At 46.3% G+C, this 24321-nt stretch overlaps 1 protein-coding gene across 1 annotated transcript in view; it reads right to left on the bottom strand.

The window, feature by feature from the left end:
- TSPAN5 (tetraspanin 5) overlaps nucleotides 1–24321 on the bottom strand; it is a 150121-nt gene that overhangs the window by 23026 nt on the left and 102774 nt on the right. Inside the window, exon 2 of the mRNA XM_080916084.1 lies at nucleotides 7620–7670. Within this exon, the coding sequence (XP_080772210.1) occupies nucleotides 7620–7670 (51 nt within the window). The remainder of the gene's footprint in view (nucleotides 1–7619; nucleotides 7671–24321) is intronic.

Raw genomic sequence — 24321 nt, 5'->3', positions numbered from 1 at the left:
GCGTGTGCACACGTGTGATTAAGAATATTAAAAATATGATAATAGGAGCTAATATAAACTAGCACACATTCATAAGCTTGGTTCATATTCATGCATTTAGCCCAGGTTGTGGCTGTTCCAGCAAGAAGGAGAGGAAGACAGAATCATTCATAACATAAAGCATTATAAACACGAGGCACACATCAGTCCATTACAAAGGTGAAACCAACAAGTGCTTTCAACAAATCACCATTTCAGAAACCAGACAACTAGCTTTTGGAATATCAACTTGAAGCCATAAAGACCCAGTTCTGTAAAAACAGGCTTTTATTTTCCAGGAAGTATTGGGCCAGCGCTCAGCCGACGGCAGTATGTGTGGAAAGGCACATTCAGGGAATGTGTCTGAAGCCGTATCAACAGAAATAGAACCAGCCATCAAGCAGGTAGAAGACAGACTGGTATTCGAGCAGCTCAGACAAAAGTCTGTGCTACTGTGGTGAAGAGAACATTCTAGAGACACCCTCTTGCACACGGTACTAACACAACATGTAGGATAGACCAGGCAAACAACAGCTACTTTATTAACTCTTCTTTGAGGGCTGGACTGCAGCTCAGCTCAGAGTCCTTGCCTACGAAGTAGAATCGCTGTGGCTAATGAGTGTGTGTGTGTGTGTGTGTGTGTGTGTGTGTGTGTGCCAGCCTGCTGTGTGGGAGAATTTAGAAGCCACGCATTGACATTAGTCTTTTTTCTTCAACTGTTTCTCCATCATTTTTTTTTTTTTTTTTTTTTTTTTTTTTTTTTTTTTTTTTTTGGAGACAGAGTTCTTCTCTGAACCTCGAGTTTACTATTTTGGCCCGGAAACCTTGTCGCTGACCTCCAGTGTTAGACTTATAAGTGCGTGTTATCTTGTCCTGATTTTACGTGCATGTGGGGAGGGGTGGGGGATTTGGATTCAGGTCCTTGCATATGCCCAGTAACCACTCTGCCCTCTGAGCCACCTTCCCAGACTTGGCAGTTCTGTTTTGAATTCTTCATTTGAAACAGTTTCAGTAGGTAGCTCAGGCTGGCCTCGAACTCAGTGTGATCCTCCTGCCTCAGCCTCTCAGGTGGTTGGATTACCTGCATACTCCATGTCACATGGTTCCTACCTTTAATTCTTTTTTTTTTTTTTTTTTTTTTTTTTTTTGAGGGACCCCTATTCCTCTCCTCATAATGGCTGTTCTAAGTTATACTTCTACCAACACTGCAAGGATTCCCCTCCACAGCCCCATAAGCACTTGCTATTATCTTTCATCTGACAAAATTGTTTCGCATCTCAGTTTCTCTTACAGCCTATGTGAACGTAGGCAAAGTGGCCTCATCTGCCTGAGCCTCAACTTACACATCTGTGAGATTACACCATATGCCATAAGGTTATTATGAGTTTGGAATAAGTCAAGTAAATGCAAACACTCTGCTAAGTACCTGGCACAGAAAAGAATCCAGGGCAAGCTTGGTTCTATTGCCCACATATTTACTATGTTAGAACAAGGAGAAGCCGCATGCATCCACAGGAACACCTGACAAGAAGGATGTTCTGGCTGGAGTCAGAGAGGAAGGACCCTGGTTGGCCAGCTGAGAAAATGCCTCCAGGAGATCTGGCTGCAAGGCATTTTCTCCCTTAGTGATCAATGCGGAAGGTGCCATCCCTGGGCTAGTGGTCCTGGGTTCTGTAAGAAAGCAGGCTGAGCAAGCCACGGTGAGGAAGCCAGTAAGCAGCACCCCTCCATGGCCTCTGCATCAGCTCCTGCTTCCAAGACCCTGCCTCAGTTTCTGCCCTGCCTTCCTTTGGTGATAAATAGCAACGCAGAAGTGGAAGCTGAATAAACCCTTTCCTACTGGAGAGGACTCTCTTGATCCACGTATTTGCCCAGCCTGATTGCCTAAGGAACTCTTGAGGCCGCTCTGTTGATTTTGTAGAGTGAGGCACCAGTATCTGGAACTCGCTAACTGGATCTTTGTGGGATGAGGAGGGGGTGAAAATAAGAAAAGCTGTACAGAGGAAGGCAGAGGGGAGAACCGGGAATGAGCAAAAGCAGGACAAGGTAAAAGCCTGTGTGGGTACCCAGAGGCAGCACCGCAGGACGGAAAGCACAGAGAAGCCACTGCAGCAAGGGACCCTGCACAGGCAGCAGCTGGATACTTCTGCAGCCGGGGAGCTGATGAACGGTACATGGTGGCTGCTGGAATCAGAACTCTGCAATGACCTTCTTATGATTGCTCAACTCCAGTCTGTCCCCATGAGCTCTGGCTGGCCGGCAGCGGCTTGATGAACATAGTATGTCACAGGAAGAGTGTAGAAACATCCACCGCCACACCAGCACCTCATCTGCCCAGCCACCCCTGTGAATGAAGCAGCGTCTCCCTCATGGCTCTGGGTAACAATTTCTTCTTCAGAGAAGTTGCTTTGCAAGCGCCAGAAACAAAAAGGCGAACAAAGCTGCGGTGTGTTCCAAGCCAGTGCACTTCAGGAGTGTCTGTGGTTTTCCTCAGGGCCAGCACAGAGCAGCCTCTGTGCGCCACCTGGCAGGCTGCAGTTTCTTCTGTCAACCCACATGGAGAAGAACTGCAAAAATAGCAGGAATGCACCCCAGGGTCTGGGCTCTCCTGCCTTTGCACACACAAGCGCATTCCTTCCAATGGCTGGACGAGAGACGGAGAGAGGCAGGCGTACGGAATGTGTGCAAACCCAGACCAGATGAATTTCGCTGAAGTGTTTATGACAGCGGGTCCTGATTCACCTACTCTCCACACGCCAGTCCTCGCTGTGCTGAGCACTTCCCCAGGAGAAGAGGGAAAGAAGCACTCCCATGCCGACAATGGCAGGTGTGACATTTCACAGAGCATGCGGCTACTCATGAAGGGGGTGGTCCTGGAGAACTGGAAATGCGTTTTTGAAGGACGTCCACAAAAAGACCAGGCAGGGCACTAAGGAAACACATCTAAGACCCTCTGAGAAGATGTCATGGCAAAGCCACTTCGTAAGAACCCGGATGGACGAGCTGCGGCAGAGGTGGAGGGATGAGGAGTACCAGGAGAGCTTGTCAGCAGATGCAAATGGGGTAAAAGCAGCTTAGCTCACACCTAGTAGAAATGCTCACAAGTGGGAAAGCGGGCTGCTTCAAAGACATAAGATCTCTTCCATTTTACCTTGTCAAGAAAGTGGCTCAAGTAATCCTTTCTTGCACATTAAAAAAAAATTTTTCCTAAGTTATCAGGAAGAGATGAAGAGGGGCACAGTCATCTTTTAAGCCTAGATAAAATCTTGTATCCAAGCAGCTGTTGGGAGAGCAGCTGGACCACGTTCCACAGGCTGGCATTGTCACAGGTAGGGAAGACACAGTCCCTGCCCACACTAGCGAGCGACCGCCCCACAGACACAGCTCTACACAGAGATCTCCCCATATTCTAAGGTCCCCATGTTCCTTGCCAGTTGCCAGATTCTTTCCTGTATCTATTCAGAAAGCAGAAAAGATACTTCGGAACATTCTAGTCTTAAACAGAATGTTTAAACAGAAATAGCAATAAAGGCTCTGTTTAGGACTGAACACCCCTCCAGCCCACTGATATGTTGAAACATAATCACCACCGACTGTTGACAATGATGTCTTGAAGGACATTAGGCTTAGAGAAGGTCATTAGGCTGAAATCCCATGACCTGACAGGGGTCCCTGTGAGAAGAAGAGACCAGAGCACGCCCTCTCTCGTCCTGCCCTGTGCGGAAACAGTGAGGATTCACCCCTCTGCAGACCAGGATGACAGCCTTCTCTTGGAATGGAACCGGCCAGCGCCTTGATCCAGACGGCCGGCCTTCGGGACTATGAGAGACGAAGGGCTACAATTAGTCATCTGGTCCACAGTATATTATCTTGTCTTAGTCTGCAGCCTGAGGTTGAGATGCCAAGTTCTCTGTCAGTTGTGGGCATTTAGAGGAAGATTCGGTGACAGCCCACAGCCCGTCTACAGGGAGAGGCTACCGGGCAGAGATCCAGAGTGCTGCCATGGGCTCAGAGATGGAAGGCCATGACAGCAAGTATGGGGACACAGAAACAACGTGGCCAACAGGGTCTCTGTGTGTGATGAATGACACAAACAGAAGAGAGAGATGGGGTGAGGTTGGACCTGTCCTTCGGGTGCACACGAGGAAAGCCCAGGCATGTCTGTGTGGGCAGTCGCTAGGCACTATGGAACTGCAGGTCGACCTGCTGTGGAGAAGGCCCCTGTCCTGAGAGCCACCCTGCTCAGGTTCTAGGTGGCCTGCATGACTTTACCCTCATGACAAACCTACCAGCTGGGCACCCCAGGTTGGGAAACAGACAGAAAGAGAGAGAGGCCAACCCACCAAATCACTGAAGGGAGAAGCCCCCTCCCTCCATTCCCCGGTAGATAAGGGATTTGTATCTAGGTCACATGGCCGCTGAGCTCTAAGCCCTGTCCTCTTGGTATGCCCTACTGACTGACAAGCGCTGTCCTCAAAGAGTTGTCTGCCAAGTAGTAGGGGCTGTGTTAGAGAAGGCAGGGGACACTGGAATCCCAAAAGGCACACACAGCATGGAGGAAGGGCTTTTTCCTATTCTGGGGAAGTAGAGTCCACTTGTCTCCTGTTAACAACCATAAAACTCTTCCTTGCAATAGACAGGGGGCAACACCTCCCCTCGCCCTGCCGGGAACTAGGTAATAATGAGCTGAAAAGTGGACCAAGCAGGCAAGGGAAAACACCTAATTCTCCCACGAAACAAGGTAATCATGTGGAGTCCCGTTCTTAACAAGAGAAATAAGAGGCCATTTCCCAGAACTTAACAAGCATGTTATTTCAAAGGCTGTGTGTGTCATTCACATCAGATATTGGAAACAAAGCTGCTGTAACTGACCTTCTTTGATGTAGGAAGAAGTGTGAATATAGTCAGTTCCCTAGAGATCTTAGGGAACTACTGACTTCTGTTGCTTGACGTAGCCAAGGTTCATCTCGTTCATGGCTCAAAGATCACATTTCTTATCAATGCTTTTAACACTGGGTTGTACTTACTGTGCAGCCTAAGCTGACCTCAAATCTATAATCATCTTTCTCATACTACCCCCAAGTGCTGGAATTACAGGCATGCACCACTATACCTTGTAACAATATTTGTTTTCCTTTCTCGTTTCCCCATCTCCCATTTTTAATTTCTTTGAGATAGGATCTCATGCAGCCTCAGCTACATAGCCAAGAACGACCTTCAACTCGTGGTCCCCCTGAATCCACCTCCAGAGTGACGGGGTTAAAGGTATAGATCACCGTATCTGGTTTACGTACCACAGATGGACCCCAGGGCCCTGAGAACCCCAGGGAAGCACTATACCAACAAAACTACATCTCCAGCCCCTGGAGAACAGTTCTTGAGCATCAGACAAAAATGTGCCGTTCAGGGGCAAGAGAGAGGCCTATGTGGGCCATGGACTGAACCACTGTATGGCTGGAGACTTTTGGCTCCACCTCCTCTTGCTCATCAAGGTCTGCTGGGTAGTCGCTGAGTGACTTGGGTCATATAGCTTCAATTCTCAAGAAAAATGCTCCACTTACTGGCAGTGGCCCTGACAAAGGACTGATATGTCATCCTTTACTGAATACTGTGGCATACTGTGTATTTGGGAGATGCTGCCAATTTTTTTTTCATTTCATCAGAAAAGACATGTGAGGCAACAAATGAGATAAAAACATAATTGTATTTCATAAAGATGAAAAAAATCTTCAAAATGACCAACTCCCTGTTTATTACAAGAAAAGACAATTAGTTGATTTAATGCCTTCCAGTATCTTTTGCAAAGCTGCCAGAAACAGGATCTTATTAAAGAAGTTGTAAGAAGCTGTGTCATCTGGCATTTAACCAAGCAGAGAGCTCTAAAAGGGGAATTTCTGAGATTCCACCAGGACAAATCCCAAGGCTTAACTGGGATGAAGAAGCAGCTAACCACAATCCAAGAGAAGATTGGTATTCAACAGAGAAGTTTCGAGGGATGAACTTATCTGTTTGGCGAACTTAATTTGTCTTACTTTGTATAAGGAAGGTTTTGTCTCAAAGGGTTACTGTCTGCTGGGCAGTGGTACATTTTCCATAGTCTATCTTATATGTTATAGAAGCACTTCATAAATATAAGGAGTGGTGCTTTTTCTCCTTATTCTTTAATTATTATTACATTCATGCATTTAGTATGTGTGTATGCATTTGTGTTCACATATTCAGAGTGCTATGCAAGTCTGCATGCACATGCGTGCCCATGCATGTGAAGCCCAGAGGTTAGCCTCAGGTGTCTTTTCTCAATTGCTGTCCATCTCATGTTTTTGAGACAGGGTCTTTCACAGGCACCAGAGACTCCCTAGCCTGTCTCCAGGGGGATCCAGTCTCCACCTCTCCAGCATAAAATTAAAAATATGTACCACCACACTGGGCTTTTTTCACCAGTGTGGAGATGAACTGAGGTCCACATGTTCATGTGGCAAACATTTTACCAACAGAACCCATGTCCCCTTTTATGCAGTGTTGAGGGTTGACTCGAGACAATGTTCTAACACTGGGTAACACCGCACACTCTGTGGTTTCACTCCGAGTTTGTTTCATGGGTCTGTCTAGAAGAGGCTCTACTTGTCAAACTCTCATGGGCACCTAAACGTCTTTAGTTTGGCTGAAGGCCTGGTTTGGGCCTCCTTTCTATTTACTAATAACAGCTCTTAATAGATTTAACACCTCCAAAAGAGCCTTTGCCTTCAAGAAAAGCCAAGCTCAGAAGGACAAACACTCAGTAGACAAGAAAAAGGTTTTCCTGAAGAATAAACTAACTCCTAGGTTTGCCAGACCACCGGACACAGTTCACTCTCACAAAGTAAGAGCCAGTAAGAACCATGTGTAGCCAAAACAAGCTTTGAGTGATTTCACTCCCAAACAGGGAGAAAAGACGGGGTGATTCCCAGCTTTGGATTTCAGTGGTAAACTGTGGGACTCAGAGAAAAATCAACATACGCATCTGAGCTCAGTGGGGACAAGGGGGTGCTCACCAGCACAGCCGAGGACGGAAATGGCCCTGAGCGCAGTCATCACCTTGATTTGGAATACACCATTTGCTATGTCTGGATTTCCTTTTTCTATACACTACCTGACCATGGACTTTGAGCATTTCTTGACATTTATGTCCTGTGGCTGCCTGCTCATGATCTTCAGGACCAGTGACGAGTTTATCTGATATCTAAACATAAATTTATATCTGGCTTCCGTCCCACCACACGGTCTAATGAGAAGCCATTTTTTATCACTTAAGTCATCTTCCAAAAGGGTTCAAAGGACGGGAGAGGGAGACGAAAGGTTACAGGCCACATGGTGACATTTATAAGCACACTGAGGTCATCGTGGAATCAAACCCCAGTCACACCCTCCGTTGAATACACTCACTACTCTGCGGCTCTGTGGATCATTTTGATGTCGTGATCGCCCGAGACACCCAAACAAGTCTTCCTCTCATTAGACAATGGTTTGTTTGTTCCCCGTGCTGATCAAAGACCAAGGGGAAACACTCGAGACGAGACGCGGCCTTGAACCAAACCTGTTCCTCTCCGTGACGTTCCACTTACTTTTTCATTCCATGCCCACAGTCCAATTCCAAGAAACGTTATTCCCAAAAACTGAAAGAGAAGAGGAGATGGGGTAAGTGTCAGGAAAAGCACCACAGCTTCACTCATGCAAATAGGTTTACAATTCGGGGTTTTACTACACTTCTTGGTCAGGAAAACAAGATAAGATGAAAACAAAACAAAACCCCAGCTTTCTTTAAAATCTGAGTTAAGTAGAAACAGAAATACTTACTTAAGATTGTTGTAACAGTGAGACGGGGTGGGAACAGACTTATAATCTTTAGGTAGAATCTTGAATGAAATGAATGTTGGGGGGGGTGAATGTAAGAACCTGCTCCTTAGACATGAACATTCAGGGCACACATTAGAGGTGCAGCGATCTCTGTCCCATCGAACCATTTTAAGTGGAAATTGAACACGGGAGCCCTGTGTCCTCTGATCAACCCTTTGTCACTCCTTCAATGGCAGGGAGAATCCTATTCTCCTTGTGACCCATGTGATCTAAATAACCCTCAGATTGTATTTTTTTTAAGACACTAAAACTGAGGTCCCAAGGGCCTCCATTACTCTCCCTAGCATGTCCCACAGCCCCATATAAAACTTGGCACACACAGGACATTGCACAGTGAGTGAAGGCAGACTTCCTCCCAGCCCCACTGATGATGGGGGAGGGGCGGTGATGACGCAAGCAGCAGAGCCCGCGGTGGTTCCCACTTTAATTGGTTCTCACTATACCCTGTCTGCTCTGAGATGCACATTTCCCCCCTTAGATTTTAACATCACTGAAACTGAAATGTGGTTTAAAAGGCATGGTCTCATTTCCGACCCCCCACGGTATTGAAAACACCCGTGTGTCTTATAACTGGGTCACGGAAGATCGGATGGCAAGTGAGTAGTGCTGCCCACCCACGGAGCAGCCAGTGCCAGGACTGAGCGTGACTGGACTCCACAGAGAGTCCGAGTTTCCTTTTTAAACACCGAGGTGGTGGGGGTGGGGTGACAAGCGGTTTCAGTCGGATGGTGGGTGTAAGAGCACTGTTTATTTTACTAACATCTTGATTAAGTTAAATGTCAGACGAGCTCTCTGCTGAGAGGGTGTCAGAAGAGCTCAGCAGTGGGAGATGGTTATTCCCCAGGTTCAGGGAAGTCTGAGGATCTCGTCTACCCAGCAAGATCTTGCCACTCACAGCAGGGAGTTCTGACACTTTAGATAGAGGCGGGGGACAAGAAATCCGAGTGGAGAAAGACAGAGAAAAATCAGTCATTCAGAAATGTATTCCTATTTATAAGACTAGAACTTCCCAGACCTTAAAGAAAAAAAAATCGGTATTAAATGAGATAGAGTGTATTATACTTTAAGTACCCATAGAAAAGCTTTAGTGTGTCTTCAGGTTGGAAAGAAAAAGCTCTATTCTCCCTACCCATGCTCTAATGGAGCTACTTAAATCGTGCAGTCATGGTGAGTTTACTAGTTCTGTGACAGATCACCATGAACAGGAAATAACCTGGGGAGCAAAGGGGTTGTTGACACTTCCCCATCACAGCCCACCACTGAAGACAGGGCAGGAACTCAAGGCAGGAACTGATGCAGAGGCCAAGGAGGGCTGAGATTACAGCTTGGCTTCACCTGCTTTTTCATGCACTCTAGGACTGACCACCTACCCAGGGATGGTACCACCTCCAGTGAGCTGGGCCCTCCCACATCAACCACTGATTTAAAAAAAATGCCTCCCCAGACTTGCCAACCTAAGTTTGCCCACAGACCAAACTTGTAGAAGCATTTTCTCAATTGAGAGTCCCTATTCCTAAATGCCTCTGGCTTGTTTCAGGCTGACATAAAAACAGCCAACACACATGCTTAGAAAGGTTTTTTGTTTTCAACAGGCACGAAAAACAAACAAACCTGTGGTAGGCCCTTCTACTTCCTTGGTCAGTGTGCTATTTCATTTTATATTCCTGATATAAACCAAGAAAAAGGTACAGGAACGAAACAACTTGGCATGTTAGTATTGCATTCATAGGTTCCAGATGGAATATAGTCACAGCTGACAGACAGGCACCACACAGGACTCTGTCAGATCAGGGCAGACTTCAGGCTTTGCTGTGTGCAACTGAAATCAAATGCACTCCAGGAGGAAATGTCTGACCTAAGGCTAAAGCTCTCTGTGGACAACGGTCACGGCCCCTGACTCAGTGCACAGCCACAGTATCACCATGAGCAGTGGGTGGGATGGAACAGTCCTGATCAAGTGCCCATCTCGCTGCTAAGCAGGGTGGGTGATGTCTGTCCCTGCCAGCCGATCATGCACCTCTGCTTTTGATTTTTGTCAGGCTCTCTGCTTATTGAGTAGGAGAATGTCATCTTTGACCTTCATGGTAGTTTTACTTTGAAACTGACACTGTAATGGCCCCTTTTTAAGAAAGGGGGGGGGATATGGGTAAGTTCTTCTGTAGAGCACATAGGTCCTACGTGGAGGAACGGAGTTCTCACTGATGAATTCCCATCCCCCACTCGAGATGGCAAAGGGATGGCATCTGAGCCAAAATTCTGTGAGACAGGACCAGGACTTCATATATCATGACGACAGCAAGCAGAAAAGGTGTAGTAAGAGGTGGGTGCCTACCCACAACCTCAACCCTTATAAGGAGGAGACAGGAGGACCAGGAGTTCCAGTCCAGCCTTGGCTACAAGAGACAATCTCAATAAAGGGACAAAATGTTGCCTCTGCACATGAACTGATCGTCAAAGGGACATTCTCCATGCAGTGTTCCCATGGAGAAACGTGGGGGACATGGCTGGGGTGTGGGGAAGGCTTTCTTCCCTTCTCATACAGTTCTCCCTTTTCCTCTTGACACTTTGGGGAATTGTTTTCTCTTCTTTCAAGAATCAGAATTTAAAACAAAAAAATTGGAAAGATATAGTTTTCCACGGAGGAGAGAGAAGGGAGAAAGACTCAAACGCTCCTTTATGCTTTGGCTTCAGTGTTTCCTGCCTTGACTTGTGTCTGTCCAAAGGGACTCTAAGAATTTGGAGTGAGGGGCACAACTGGAAAGTTTATGGGAACTCTTCCTACCTAAGCAAGTCACTAGAACAGGGCGGGGCCTCAGCTTACTGCATAGCTTCAGCACTACATCAGCAGCAAATGTCTTCCCAGTGCACTCAGCCCATATGTTTTGTTTTAAAATCAAGTTGTTCCAGCTCCAAATAATTAACAGCGAAGAGCCAAAAAACCAGAGACAGGCACGCAGCACTTGAAGAGTTCCCCCTTCCCACTTCCTGAAGGGAATACGCCCAGAAACCCCACACTGACCCCACTCTGAGACGGGGGTGGGGGGCACTGGGAACTGGTCATAGTGCCCCATTACTCTTCTGAGAAGGAATCAAAACCAAACCCACCCTCTTCCCACACGGCACTGTATGCAAATATTGGCATAAAATCTGTCCATCGAACTGTTGAAGTTGTAAAATGAGTAACAATACTTTTGTTGATGCTAAATATGAGCTCAGACGCCATTTTCATTTCTGTTTTTGGTACTAGAGCCAACTCTGGGCCTCTTACACAGCAAGCAGCTGTCCATCACCAAGCTATACTCTCAATTCTCAATCCCCAGATTATATATATATATATATATATATATATATATATATATATATATATATATATGATGAATCTGTATCATAGCCACCTTGAACTATCCCCACTTTCTCCCCCAGAATCCCCCACCATATATGTCCCTCTCATATCCACATTTCCCCCTTTTTCTTTCATTAATAACTAATTCAACAAGTCTAGTTAGTGCTGTCTCCATGAGTATGGGCCATTCCCAAAGAAAATAAAGACGCCTCCTACCCCAGCAGTCTTCCGCTGCCAATAGCTCCTCAGGTAGGGGTGGAGCTTCATGAGTCCCGCCCTCACCCTTTCCTCACCCCTGCTGAAATTACAGGACTGGCATGATCTTGTGCACATACTGTGCATGTGACCACAGCTGCTCTGGGTTCCTAAGTTGCAATGGCCTACGGAGGATACATATAGATGTCTTATTTAAGGTAGAACACTCATCCTCAATGGTCCCTTATTCTCAGCATTTTAACCAGTTATTTGACCCATTTGACCACTGGAGGTCCTGAGTTCAATTCCCAGCAATCACATAGTGGCTCACGACCATCTGTAATGGGATCTGATGCCCTCTTCTGGTGTGTCTGAAGACAGCAATAGCGTACTTATATACATAAAATAAATCATTCAAAAACAAATAAAGCATTTTAAAAAAACTTATTGACTATTGCTTACTACAAAAAGAAGCTTCCCTGATCAAGATTGCCAGGAACATTAACCTACTAGTGTAAACCTACTTATTTAGAAGAAAGTTTGGTAACATGTCCATTTGCCAGAACAACAGTATTATGTTGCCTCCAAGGACCATGTCAGCTGCTGGCTTTTGACCACCCATGCACTCTGGCTGGGTACATCTTCTCTGTAAGGTTGTGACTGCCGCATGCAGGGCTCACCACTGGGTAAGTCCACTGATGACTTGTGCTCCCCAGCAGCCTGGATAGTACCTTTGTCACTATGAAAGCTAAGCATCAACTAGTAAAGAAGGTTCCAACTTGGTTTCTGTGTCCTGAAGTGAAACTCATCTTCAGCAATAAGATCTTACTACTAAGGAAATTTTCTTTTTTTCTTTCTTTCTTTCTTTTTTTTTTTTTTTTTTTTTTTTTTTGAGACATATCTCATCATGTCCTATCTATCTATCTCCTGGTTGGCCTGGAACTAGCTTTGTAGACATAGGCTGGACTTGAACTCACAAAGATCTGTCTGCCTCTGCCTCCCAAGTACTGGGACTAAAGGCACGGGCCACTATGACTAGCCCCGATACTGTTTTGAATGTAAGCTTGCCAAACCAGTACTAACAATGTGGTCAAAACTAGCCAGTGACCACCAGGAAGTTGATTAGTTCAGACTGAGGTGCAAAAGAGCTAATTGCACACCAGGTTCAAGATCTAATAGGAACAAGGAATATAAAATATCCCATTAGCTGCTGTTTTGTTATTTATCCTGTTTTGAGATGTTATAATTTATTTGGCAATTTTCATCTTATAATTAATTTTCTCTCTCTCTCTCTTTTTAAAAGCATAACTCCTGGGAAATATAAGCTTACATTAAATTACATTTGTGCAAAATTCCATGCAGTAGACAGATGTTTGAGATTACTCCTGTTTAACAGAGAACAGAATACATTTAGAAACATTGTTTCTCCCAGCAGGGTACAGGCGGGTGGCCTGAGCTGGGTCACTGGGGGAATGGGTACCACTGAATGTTCCTTTTAACCTTTTCAAAATAATTTTTTTTTACTTATTTTTATGCATATGGGTATTTTGCTTGCAGTGCGCACACAAGCCAGAAGAGACATCCAATCCTCTGGAACTGAGTTACAGATGGTTATATACTGCCTATGATGGCAACTAAACCCAAGTTCTCTGAACCAGCAGCCAGAGCTCTTAACCACTGAGCCACCGCTCTAGGCCCCGCATATTCCTTTTTCTAAAATGCTTGGAATTTTACTGAATTGTGGTGTATTTGCACAGACTTTGCTGGTTGCTGGGGTGAAGCACCTTTAGCATAAAATCCCAAAACCTTTTAGCCATCAGAGTAGTACTTAAAAACCCACGGTTTTTCAGATTGAGCATGTTCATTCTGTGTTTCCCCTAACATGTCTAAAACATGCCCTACGGACCAGCTTGGGATGGAACGTTGGGAAATGCTTGCCCTAATACTCTAAGTTGCTCCTCTGAAGTCTAGGCATCCAAGCTGCAGCCAGAACTGAGAATGGCCCCATGGGAACCAGGAGTGGTACAGTGACGGAAGCTAGACCGGGCTTTCCGGGCCAGCACAACTGATGGAAAGGAAAACAGTCTCTGGTGTCACGGGGTGATTCCAGAAGGATACATCTGCCACCCTGTCAAGTGGGAAAAGCTCTTCCTCCCTGTGCAACTATTTTCATCCTGGCAGACTCCATTGTTTGGGGTGGGAACAGTGTCTCATCCTAACTAGCACTAAATGGATACTTCAAAAAGCCACCAATCCACCCCTTTCCAATACTCAAGTCTTTGAGTTCCAACTTCCTATGTGACCTTGTGACCTTACACGTTTCAAGATAAACAGAGACAAGAAAAACAGACACAGCTCTTGTTTACAATGGGCTTACAGTTCAGAGGACTTTCAAATCATGAAAGAATAAAACTACCCGGTGGGTAAGGAGAGAATTACAAGTCTGCAGGGATAGAGGCCGCAGATGGGCGGGGCTAGCATGCACTCAGAGTGTGGCAAGGCACTTTTGGACCTTGTAAGGTACCCATTCATCACCCTGGTGACAGGAGGATTCTCAGGGACCATCTGTGACTGTGTTGTGGGTGGGAGGGGGTGGGAAAGGCTGGCACTGATGAGAAGAATCAGCATGTGGGTTGCATAGACTCCACAGGGATCCAAAGGCAGGGGCTTGGAGAGGCAGACAGGAACTGATCCTGTCCGGAGAACGGAGGAAGTGTGGGTAGAACCGAGAACCACTGAGAAGTTGGTGACATTTTCAGTAATGACTGGATGGAGGTGGAAGGTTTATTAATTGAGCTTATACCTGGAAACTATGGCCCTTCAACATCCCAACGTGGGCCTGGGCTGCAGCTCAGTGGTTAGCATTTTCCAAGCATACACTGGGCCCAGTAAACGGGCAATAAAACCCACTGCTCTGCAGACAGAATCAACTCCTGGGTGCCATTCCCAGGGCTGGCTGGACCTAGCAGAAACTCTGAAGGAGGTTTTTCTTGTATGAGTACTTTGCTGCTAACGAAAGTCTCTGCGAGGCAAATCTCCTGCTTTGCATTTTTGAAAACTACATTATTTTAAAACCATCATCTATTTCTACCACCTCTAGTAGCTGTATTCCTAAAAGGAAGCAATTACATACCAGGGCCGGGCCTCATCCAAGTTCTCAAGCAGCTTCTAAACGAATACTCTTTTCACTCCTGTTTGCTTAAAGTGTAGCAATTTCATCCCTGGGATCTGCTCAGTCGGAAACAAAGTTCCTGAAGACCAAAGCGAGAAGCTGAGCCTCACCAACAGCCTAAAAGAATCTGAGTAACGTTCTGAGAAACGTAAAGGTCCGGAACAGGCAGGACAGGTGCACCTGATGCTGTCCCTGGACAGTGACCAGTGAGCCGGCAGGGAAGCTTACATTTTCTGACTCTCCTTTTTTCTGAGCCAACACTCCAGCTCTGGCAAAAGGGTGGCCAGTTTACACAGCAATACCTACCTGTCTTGGTAGGGTAGGGACTTATTTGAGGAGTAAAAAGCCCTTGAGCACAATTCCTGCCCTAGCAAAGAAGGGAGTGTGAGCTGGTGGAAAATTCAATGAGCAAAAAGTCAATCCTGCTCTTGCCACTGGGTTCTGATGTCCCAGTTTATAGCTGTCCAGAATGGTCTTGGTAAGATGGCATGACAGACTAATCTCAACTCTGTAAGCAGGACAATCCCCCTTGGAGGCCAGGGCCTGTGTCTCTTGCCAGTCTGTGAGGCCAGAGGACATATTGCCTACAGACCTCTAGCCCTGGTGCTGCATAGCACAGTGACATGGGAAGGCAGTGTTTGCTAAGCATCTACAATGGGCAACGAAGCCACTGGAGGGCTTCGGACAAGCCAGGGAACCAAGAGGACAAGTGCCTGCTTTGTGGTCCTGACATGCTAGCCAGGCTGTGCAAAGGAAGACAAGCAATAAGTCACAGATGAGCAGGCTGCTCGGGGCTGCTGCTAGGGGGGAGGGCAGCGGGAGGAGATGGGGGTACCATGGAGGGGGGAGAGCAGCGTGAGGAGATGGGGGCACCATGGAGGGGGGAGGGCAGTGGGAGGAGATGGGGACACCGTGGAGGGGGGGAGAGCAGCGGGAGGAGATGGGGGCACCGTGGAGGGGGAGGGCAGCGTGAGGAGATGGGGACACCGTGGAGGGGGGAGGGCAGCGTGAGGAGATGGGGGCACCGTGGAGGGGGGAGGGCAGCGGGAGGAGATGGGGGCACCATGGAGGGGGGAGAGCAGCGGGAGGAGATGGGGGCACCGTGGAGGGGGGTAGGGCAGCGTGAGGAGATGGGGGCACCGTGGAGGGGGGAAGGCAGCGTGAGGAGATGGGGACACCGTGGAGGGGGGAGGGCAGTGTGAGGAGATGGGGACACCATGGAGAGCAGGTGCAGGTGCTGCAGTGTGACTAGAGCAGCCAGGGCTCTCCTTCAAGAAACTAGGAGAAGTAGGAGTTTGCTGTTGTTACAAAAGACTAAATGTGGGGTCCTCACAACCACCAGTTCAAGCCCCAGGGGGTTAAACATCCTCTTCTGGGCACACACACAGAGAGACACATAAATAAAAACAGAATGGAAAACAAAGGATGTCCGAACAGCACCCTAGCTGAGGCCAGACATCTGGACTGAGGCCCCGGACAGATGGGAACAAAATGGGGCACAAAGTGCCAGGAACCGGGCAGCACAGCACAGAGGCTCACAGCAGCCAGGCTGTGTCAGGCTTCACAGGCCACTGAGAAGACTGTAGTGTGTCCCCAGAGGGGTCAAGAGTCCCGGAAGGGTTCTTTGACTTCCCAGAGCCCGGCAGTCCTTGCCTGATCTAACCAATGCCAAACATTACTAACTACTCCAAATGTGGGGTCCACAAAACCACATAAAAGATGACAAAAGGCAGATCCCACTGACTGAGAAAACAGATGATTCCCTGCCCCCATCTCTGTTTAGAAAGTCCCCTGCCTGCTCCACAACTTCTACCCACAGTGGCCACCCTAACGGGTCACTTCCCTTTCTGCATCAAAAAAACCCTGGTAAGATGAACTTGGGCTCCCTCTCCTCAGCCCTTCCCCATCACACCAGGCATGGCCTGTCATGTCTGCATGCATACACAGGACTGGAAAGAATAACAACTTTTCATGTCAGACAGTAGGACAGTCAGAGAGCATGTATAGAAATAAAGCAAAGGTGAACACCTGACATCTGTTTCATTCTCTTTTCTGTCACCGGCTTGAGGATCCTTCCAGATCAGAGTACAGAGTATCTACATATTTCAGAGGCACTAACAAACTCTACTTTGAGATCTTTTCTACTTCATTTCATGGCAGTCCTAATGAATGGTTACAAAATACACCCACAGTTTCGGGTGATTCACATAATTCCCATGCTGTGTGAGCAGAACATTCAGAGTAGCCTAGAGCCACAGTGCTCAGGGGCTTCCTTTGTCCTGTAGGAGGCTGTGATTCTTTTCCAGGTAACTGAATGAAAACCCAGATGTTCTAAACTGCTGGGCCAACTGTTGTGACCGGGCATGAGAGGGAATAATACATAATTCAGTCTTCAACCTCCACCTGAAGGCTACCCTCTGCTTGCTTATGGGACTGTGAACACACACTGCCAGGGCTTGGTGCCAGGAACTGGATCTGGAGCAATCCATCACACAGAGCCTGGGAAAGGAGAACAGGGCCAGGAAAGGAACTTCTTTGGAACTGCCCAGCACCAAGAGCCTGCAGTATCTTCCCAGAGACGATGAAAGGGCCTTTCCCTTTGAATGTGCACTGTTCCTGGAGAAGGCCTTAAAGAAATGCCCATATTCTGATTCAGTCTGGTTTAGAGAGCTCTTTGTTAGAGCTTGGACCTTGACATTTTTAGCAAGAGCTAGTAATCTGAGATATGGACGGGGAGGGCTATGTAAGCAATAAAGTCCATATTCTTGGAAATTACCCAGGCAATGCAAGCATATAAAAAAGGAGCACGGGGGATTAGCTATCCACTTCTGGACAGAAACATGGAAGTTGCAAGCTTACAGCTCACTAATCTTTGCTTGTCTTACAGTCAAAAAAAAGGCTTGCTCTGACTGAGCTGTTCCATTTGTTACCCCTTCCCCAGCCATTAGACAAAGCCAAGGCTGAAACACACCAGAGGAGTGCTATGAAGGCTGAAATGGACTGGGAGTATGTCAAACTATAAGCGTAAGAAGTAAGTTATCTGTAGCCAAACATGAACCTCTGTGGGAACAGGCTCCTGCCGCTGGAGTTATGCAGCAAGAGGCAGGGCACTCACCAGCTCTTGTCTAGAAGCTTAGTGCTTTTAGGCGCACAGCTTTTGTGCTGAAAGATCTTGTTAACTTAGAAACAAAATACCATAGACACTTTAAGACACATAAATACAAACAAACAAAAATAGTTAACACAAATAAAACTCAAAATAGGATTTCTCTTTGTAAGGGTACAAGATGGATTATTTCAATCAAGGCATTTCAGATGTTCGGGACTGAGCAGACATCATGCTAAGTGCCAGGGATAGAAAGGCGAATGAGAAAGCCAGGCAGAGGTGGTGCCCCACATGCACACACCCTTTAATCCCAGCACTTAGAGGCAGGGGAATCTCTGAGTTTGAGGCCAACCTGGTCTGCAATGCCAGTTCCAAGACTGCCAAGGTTATACAGAAAAACCCTGTCTTGAATGCCATCCCTACACATCCCCCAAAAGGAAAAAAAAAAAAAGATGATGTATTTTATTAAAAAACTAACGGGGGCACATAAATAAAATCACAAGTTAGGTTCAGGGAATGGAGCCTTTCTCGAGGCATAGACAAGCTGTCCTAGAAACAGAGGCATTGGGTGGGGGGTAGGGGGCTCTGACAGAGGGAGCTTCCTAGGAAGCAACCTTCTTGCTGTCTTTGGAAGGGAAGACAATGGGAGCCCCTCTCCTGCAGAGGAGGCAGCTGAAGTAGAAGGATCAAAGCCTGGCACAGTGGGTCCCTTCGGGAGTCTGTAAGTATGCTTCAAGGCTCAGGCCAGCAGTGGTCCTCACAGGATGGAGGACCAGGACCAGCACTAGAGGACTTATTAGCGATGCAACATCTCAGCAGTCCCTTGTCCTGCCACACAGAAGCCAGCAGAAAGCAAAGAGCTCTCAGTCACATGTGCACAAGGTCACTGTAATACATGGCAGTTTAAAAAAAAAAAAAGGTTTGTTTTTATTTTATGTGCATGAGTGTTTTGCCCACGTGTATGAGTGTGTCACATGTGTGCCTCAATGCCCACAAAGGTCAAAAGGAGGCACCTAGAACTGAGTTACAGAGAGTTGTAAGGTACCATGTAGGTACTGGAAAATGAACCTCTTTAAGTTCTCTGTAAGAGCAAGGGGTAGGTGCTGTTAACAGCTGAGCCATCTTTCCTGTCCTACACATGTGGCTTTTTAAGCTTCAGAACCTAGAAGCCAGAGGGCTAAGGCAAGGGCATGGTTAGTACAGGTGTGAGGTATGTACACTCATGGACTACCAAGCCATGGGAAACCATGTGAGAGCTCTGAGCAGAACAGAAACCAGGTTTGCATCTTGGAAAACTTATTCACTCCAGTACAGAGGACGAAGAGAAAGAGCCAAGCTGCAAGTAGTTAGGCAAGTTGGGAGGCCACCTCAGCTATCCTGGTGAGAAAGACACCAGCCAAAGAGGGAAGGGACAGGAACACCTGGGTGAAAACTATGAGGAGCCTCCAGACGACTTAGTGACAAGAAGCAGAAATGGTGAAGGCTATGGGCCGTTAGATAAATGTGCCTAGAAGAGAAGAGAAGAGACAGAGCTCTGTCTCTTTTGTCTGCCGGGAGGAGATTGAGACAGAGCTCTGCACCACCATATCATAGTCTGGAGACTCTTCCCACAGCCTCACGTACGGGCCTCAAGTTTGGCTGAACTGGGATTCCTGCTTCCAAGACAAAAGAATTTCAGGACTAACAGTTCATCAAGCAGATTTGGAGTGTTTTAAAACAGGCTCTAGAGTACAGATTAAGAGAAAGAGGGGGCTCACAGGAAAATGAGACAGGTCTAAGTGCATGACTGGGATTCTTAGAAGTCCCAAAGGAAGAACATGTATGTAGGCTGAGCTTCTCAAGGGAACGTCAGCACTGTCTTGATATTAGCCATAGAAACCATTTTGGTGGCTCTCAAGTCAAATCTCAAAAGACCGCTAAAATATCTTCCTTCCTTCCTTCGTCCTTCTGATACGTGAGCTTATAGGGAGGCTCTGAGGACGCCTTAGTTGGATTATAATGAGGGAAACCAGAAGCCACTGGGGTTACCCGGTGTAGTAAGTTAGCATATGTCCTTTCCCTGTAAATGGGGTTTCTAGGAAATTCCTAGTATACTGTAGGTTTAGGGCTGAGAAGGGAGAAAGGCCTTAGGCAGTTAATAGCTCTGAAGTTCTTGTTTTGATGCTGCTGGGTGGATGGCATCAGATTCCTGGTTGAGAACTGCTTCTTTCCTTCTCGGGATCTACAAACATTTCCCTGTCTTTCTATCTTGAGTTAGGTCTGAATCCCAAACACGTGAGCCTGGTGAAGTAATTCCACCTCCCAACTCCTCAGTTTCCAAATCCACACCATGGGGGTCCTTATGGAAGCATAAACTCCACAGGAGAGATTTTTTTTCAGTTCACTCTGGGGCACTCAAATGCAAAGCCACATCTGTGTCTCACACGTACACAACTGTACGTTCAGGCAAAGCTACGAGACAAAACCATGTTGAACACAGACTCGTGTCTCATTTCAGACTTAGAATAAAACAAGAATTCTTCAGAAATGAACTTATATAGAGCACACCAAAAGAGCTTCAAAACACTCCAGGTCCCTCTTCTAGCAGGGACTGAGTTTCCGCACAGTGGGCCTTTTGAACTGGTAAATCCTAAGAGACAAACACCACTTCCTAGGAATAATATGGAGCCTTTACAACAGCGATGGCAACTTATAATTCTGATCAAATCAATCACAAGAAAAGTGGTGGCAGGTGCCTCCGTTTCCACGGGGCCGCGTTTAAAATTCCCTTAATGCGTTTAGGTTGGCGGTATCTCTCTGATCCTTTACATTCACTCAAAACCTAAAAATAAATAAATAGGGAGAAGATGAATGTGAGATGAAGGTAAGATGCTGAGAACACGTGGAGGAGAACCAGATCCACTGATTATCATGTGAAAGACGGCCCAGAAGCAATTAGCCCTTTGTTGTGGATGACAAACAGCCTCCACAAGAAAGGCTCAGCACATGAGGCATTTGATGGCCTCCCTGGCTCTGTGACTCACAAAGGCGGAAGGAGTAGAGGCCTGAAAACAAAAGGCAGCCCAAAGGCAGCTGTTCGTTTCTTATTCTGTATGTTCAGCTCAGTTTTTTCCCCCTTTCCAACTTTTCAGGATGCTATAAAAGAGCCGGGATGGATCCCTTTCAGCCAAGCACATCAGCTCTGCATACTAAGGAGCAGGAGTTTCACAGGAAACCCATGGATGCCACCAAGTACTGACCCGCTCTCTTAGGGAATGGGTTTTGACACGTCAGCCATTTATATGTTCTTTTATGTAAGAGTTTACTTCCCAGACTCTTGGAAATTCATGGGCACACAGAACAAGCTGTCCACAGCACGCAGAGCCTGAGTATGGGAAGCTGGGCTCTCAACAGGCACCACCTTGGAAGCCATCCATGTGAACACTCTGGAATTTTCCTTTCCTATTATTATTTTTTTGGAGAGTTATGAAGAACAGCATAACGGATATGAAGAAGTTAACTTTATTCCTGGCTCAAAGATGCCTGCAACTTCTTGTTCTCTGAATAAAGCACCATGATGTACCCCCAAAAAACATGCTTCAAAAATAACTCAGATGAATGTAAAGAGTCAATATGGAAATAGACATTTCATTAGTAAAGATTAAGACCACTGAATCACCCCAAGGTAAAATGAAGGTATCGGGGGACCATACGAATTACCAATGGTAACATGGCCTGATAAGACAAGCTCTGGTTCAAAACCAGCTCCAGCATTTGCCACATGACCCTGGGCAGCCTGACAGACTAGATTTCGCACCAATACAGTTACTGCATTCACGAAGGCAGACTTAAGAACAAGTGGCTAAGACGTTTTGTGTTCAGTGGATACTTAATGAGCAGAGTGCTGCTGCAATTAATATGTAATAGAGAAAGTTTCCTAAGCTTAATAGAAGGTCACTTCTCAGATAACGGCAAGAAGCTACTATGCCATCTGTGCCTTAGTCAACTAATCTTTCGGATTTTTTACCAGAACTGTGGGAGAAAAAGATTACAAAGATGATTTTTTTAATCCCCTTTTCCTCATCTGAAAGAAAAGTTCTTTTCATGCTTAATATGAAATTTCATTTAAAGCTGTTTAACCAGAGATCACCAAGGGAGAATAAACCACTGACAGAATACATTAGGCTTGCATTAATTCATAGCCGTAGCATAATGCCTATGAAAAATAAGCTGGCGGATAGCCCAAGGTTTGCCCTTGAGTCTCAGCCAGCAGTGAAGTTTCCTGCAATATGATTAGTGAATGGAGAGACCCTGGGTGATTAATTAGTGCCCCTCGTCAATCCTATTAGAACCGCTTTCTAACCGTAAGGTAAATAAGCCACCTGATTTTAACTTCCTGCTCTCAAAACCAACTTCCACATGAACATGACTTTGTCAAGCCCTTTAAATATTGAAGAAAGATTTTCTCTCCAAATCTCCTTCAAGACGAGCCCTGCTTCCTTTGACATACATTTTAGCCTGGGTAAGTGGCAGGCAGGCGGGATGGGAAGGAATCCAAGTAAGGCAACTTGTCTGCAAATTCGCTGAGTGCAGAATTAGAATAAACCCATTTCTAAGTCTCCGTGAGTGTTTGATGCTCAAAAGCGAAATCTGCCTATGGATGAGCAGATTTGCTAAATATGCTGAGATGTCCACCAAGCCCAGAAAAGAAACTATTATGGGAAGCAAGCTTGTTTATGCAAAGTTGTTCCTGGTTGCCAGGGGAGGAGACATGGAGGTTACTGAGGACCAGGGGGAAGAGTCAGAGGAGGAGCTGGGTTAGGTGAGACAAGAGAGGGCAACTGGGTGATCGTGGTAGAAGTACATTATATTCATGTATGGAAATGTCCTACCGAAATCCACTGTGAGTGATGTGAACTACTAAAAAGCCCCACCCCTGAGTGTGTGTCGGTGCCTCGCTCTTTCTCAAGCTACGACTTTCTAGATATTTCTGGCAGGCAGTTTTTAAGAATTTCATAAACAGCATACATTTCTTCCTCAAATTTATAGTCTGGGAAGTCCAAGGATGGTATATATTTTAATCAGGCACTGCCTCAAGATGGATGGGGCTATGGCTCCATCTGTTAGTCAAGATGGTACAGGGACAGGTCCTATTCCATCAGTCAAGCTTCTGAAATTAGATTGAATGGGGACAACCTTCCTAAATTAAGTGACTTCCTCTAAATAAGGTCAGCCTTTCAGTAGATACTGGGTGTCAACGTAAAATGGGTCCTGCTCTTCTCTGAATGCTATCATCAAAGGCTCCAAACTGGGCTCCAGGTGTGAGAGGCAGCATCTGATTACGGTATCTACATTCTTTCTCCTCTGTGTGATGTTTTCACATTGTAGAGAAATGGCTCCAACATAAATAAGTAAAATGTTCCATAAACATAGAGTCCTGCCAAGGATCCACAAATCATCACGAAACACAGGAAAAGACACAGTCTTGCTGTGAAACGCAGGCCTTGTAGGCTGAAGTAATTACCTGTTACACTGCAAAGGTCAAAGGTTAACAGACTTGCAGCCCCAACCTAATCTCATTCTTTCAGATATGTAAGAAATCAAGGCAGCCCAGCAGATAGCCATAACAATGGCAGTGTGATTTGGTGTCAGCACAGAGGCAGAGGCGTATCCAGGTACTGTGCATTTTCCAGGGGCTTTGGTGGCCAGGACACCCTGGGGCATGTGTGTGTTGATGGATGAGGTTAGCACAGAGCTCATGCCCTGACTGTACTCACCATCAGGCCACTGAGATGAGTTGTAAATCAGTAATTAGCATAGGAGCCAATTTGCAGTAAATGCTGTAAACGAGATTGAGAAAAGTGATAAGGTCAGAGGAGGCACCAGATGCCAAGATGAGGGAGGATTTCAAGAGGGGGACAAGTCTCCAGGGAGGGCCGAGGATGTCCAGAAATGAGGATGGAGAGCCTCTGGACCACTGTTTTCAAATAGCAGGTCACAACCTCCTTGCCTTCTGGTTAATAGGTCAGGACCAGCACTTTCTTCCTTAATGAAATGGAATACAATGTTACTGAGAGTGGCAAGATGAAGGACTACTGCAAGATGTTTCCCTTTCACGGTTACAATGAAGCCTTGGCTTGAAAAGGTGTGTCCTGTTTCATGGAAAACGAAAAAGGGTATTGTCTAGATAGAAAAGGACACAGTTACGAGGTCATTCTGGGCTGTTATCTGCAAAACAGCACAGGAAGACTTCAGATTGGATAATCGGTGCACAAGAGGTCATGGGGGTTTTTAGTTTTTCATCTCTTCTACTTTATGCTTCCTTCACACCTGCGGTGCTTAGCTGGTGACCCCTGGGCTGCTTCCGCTTAATTGCAAGCTCCACTTTTCCAGGTAGTACTGACAACATCCACCAAAGTGAGACTTCAATCTGACAATCAGTCCACAAAATGAGGCCATGTCTCTGAATCCGAAGCTCAGAATAGGGGGGAAAAAGGCAAAACTGTGGCATGATCAGAGAGCTAGGGCTTCAGGAATTTTAATCTTATACCTTCAAAGAATTAATGTGAGTAGATGTCACATGGCTGTGTCACATGACTGCTTTACTTGAGGAGT

The sequence above is a fragment of the Micromys minutus genome, assembly GCF_963924665.1.
Source record: "Micromys minutus genome assembly, chromosome: 4".
NCBI classification, from domain to species: Eukaryota; Metazoa; Chordata; class Mammalia; order Rodentia; family Muridae; genus Micromys; species Micromys minutus.
The sequence above is the reverse complement of the archived record's forward strand: the minus strand, read 5'-3'. Positions and strand labels throughout refer to the sequence as shown.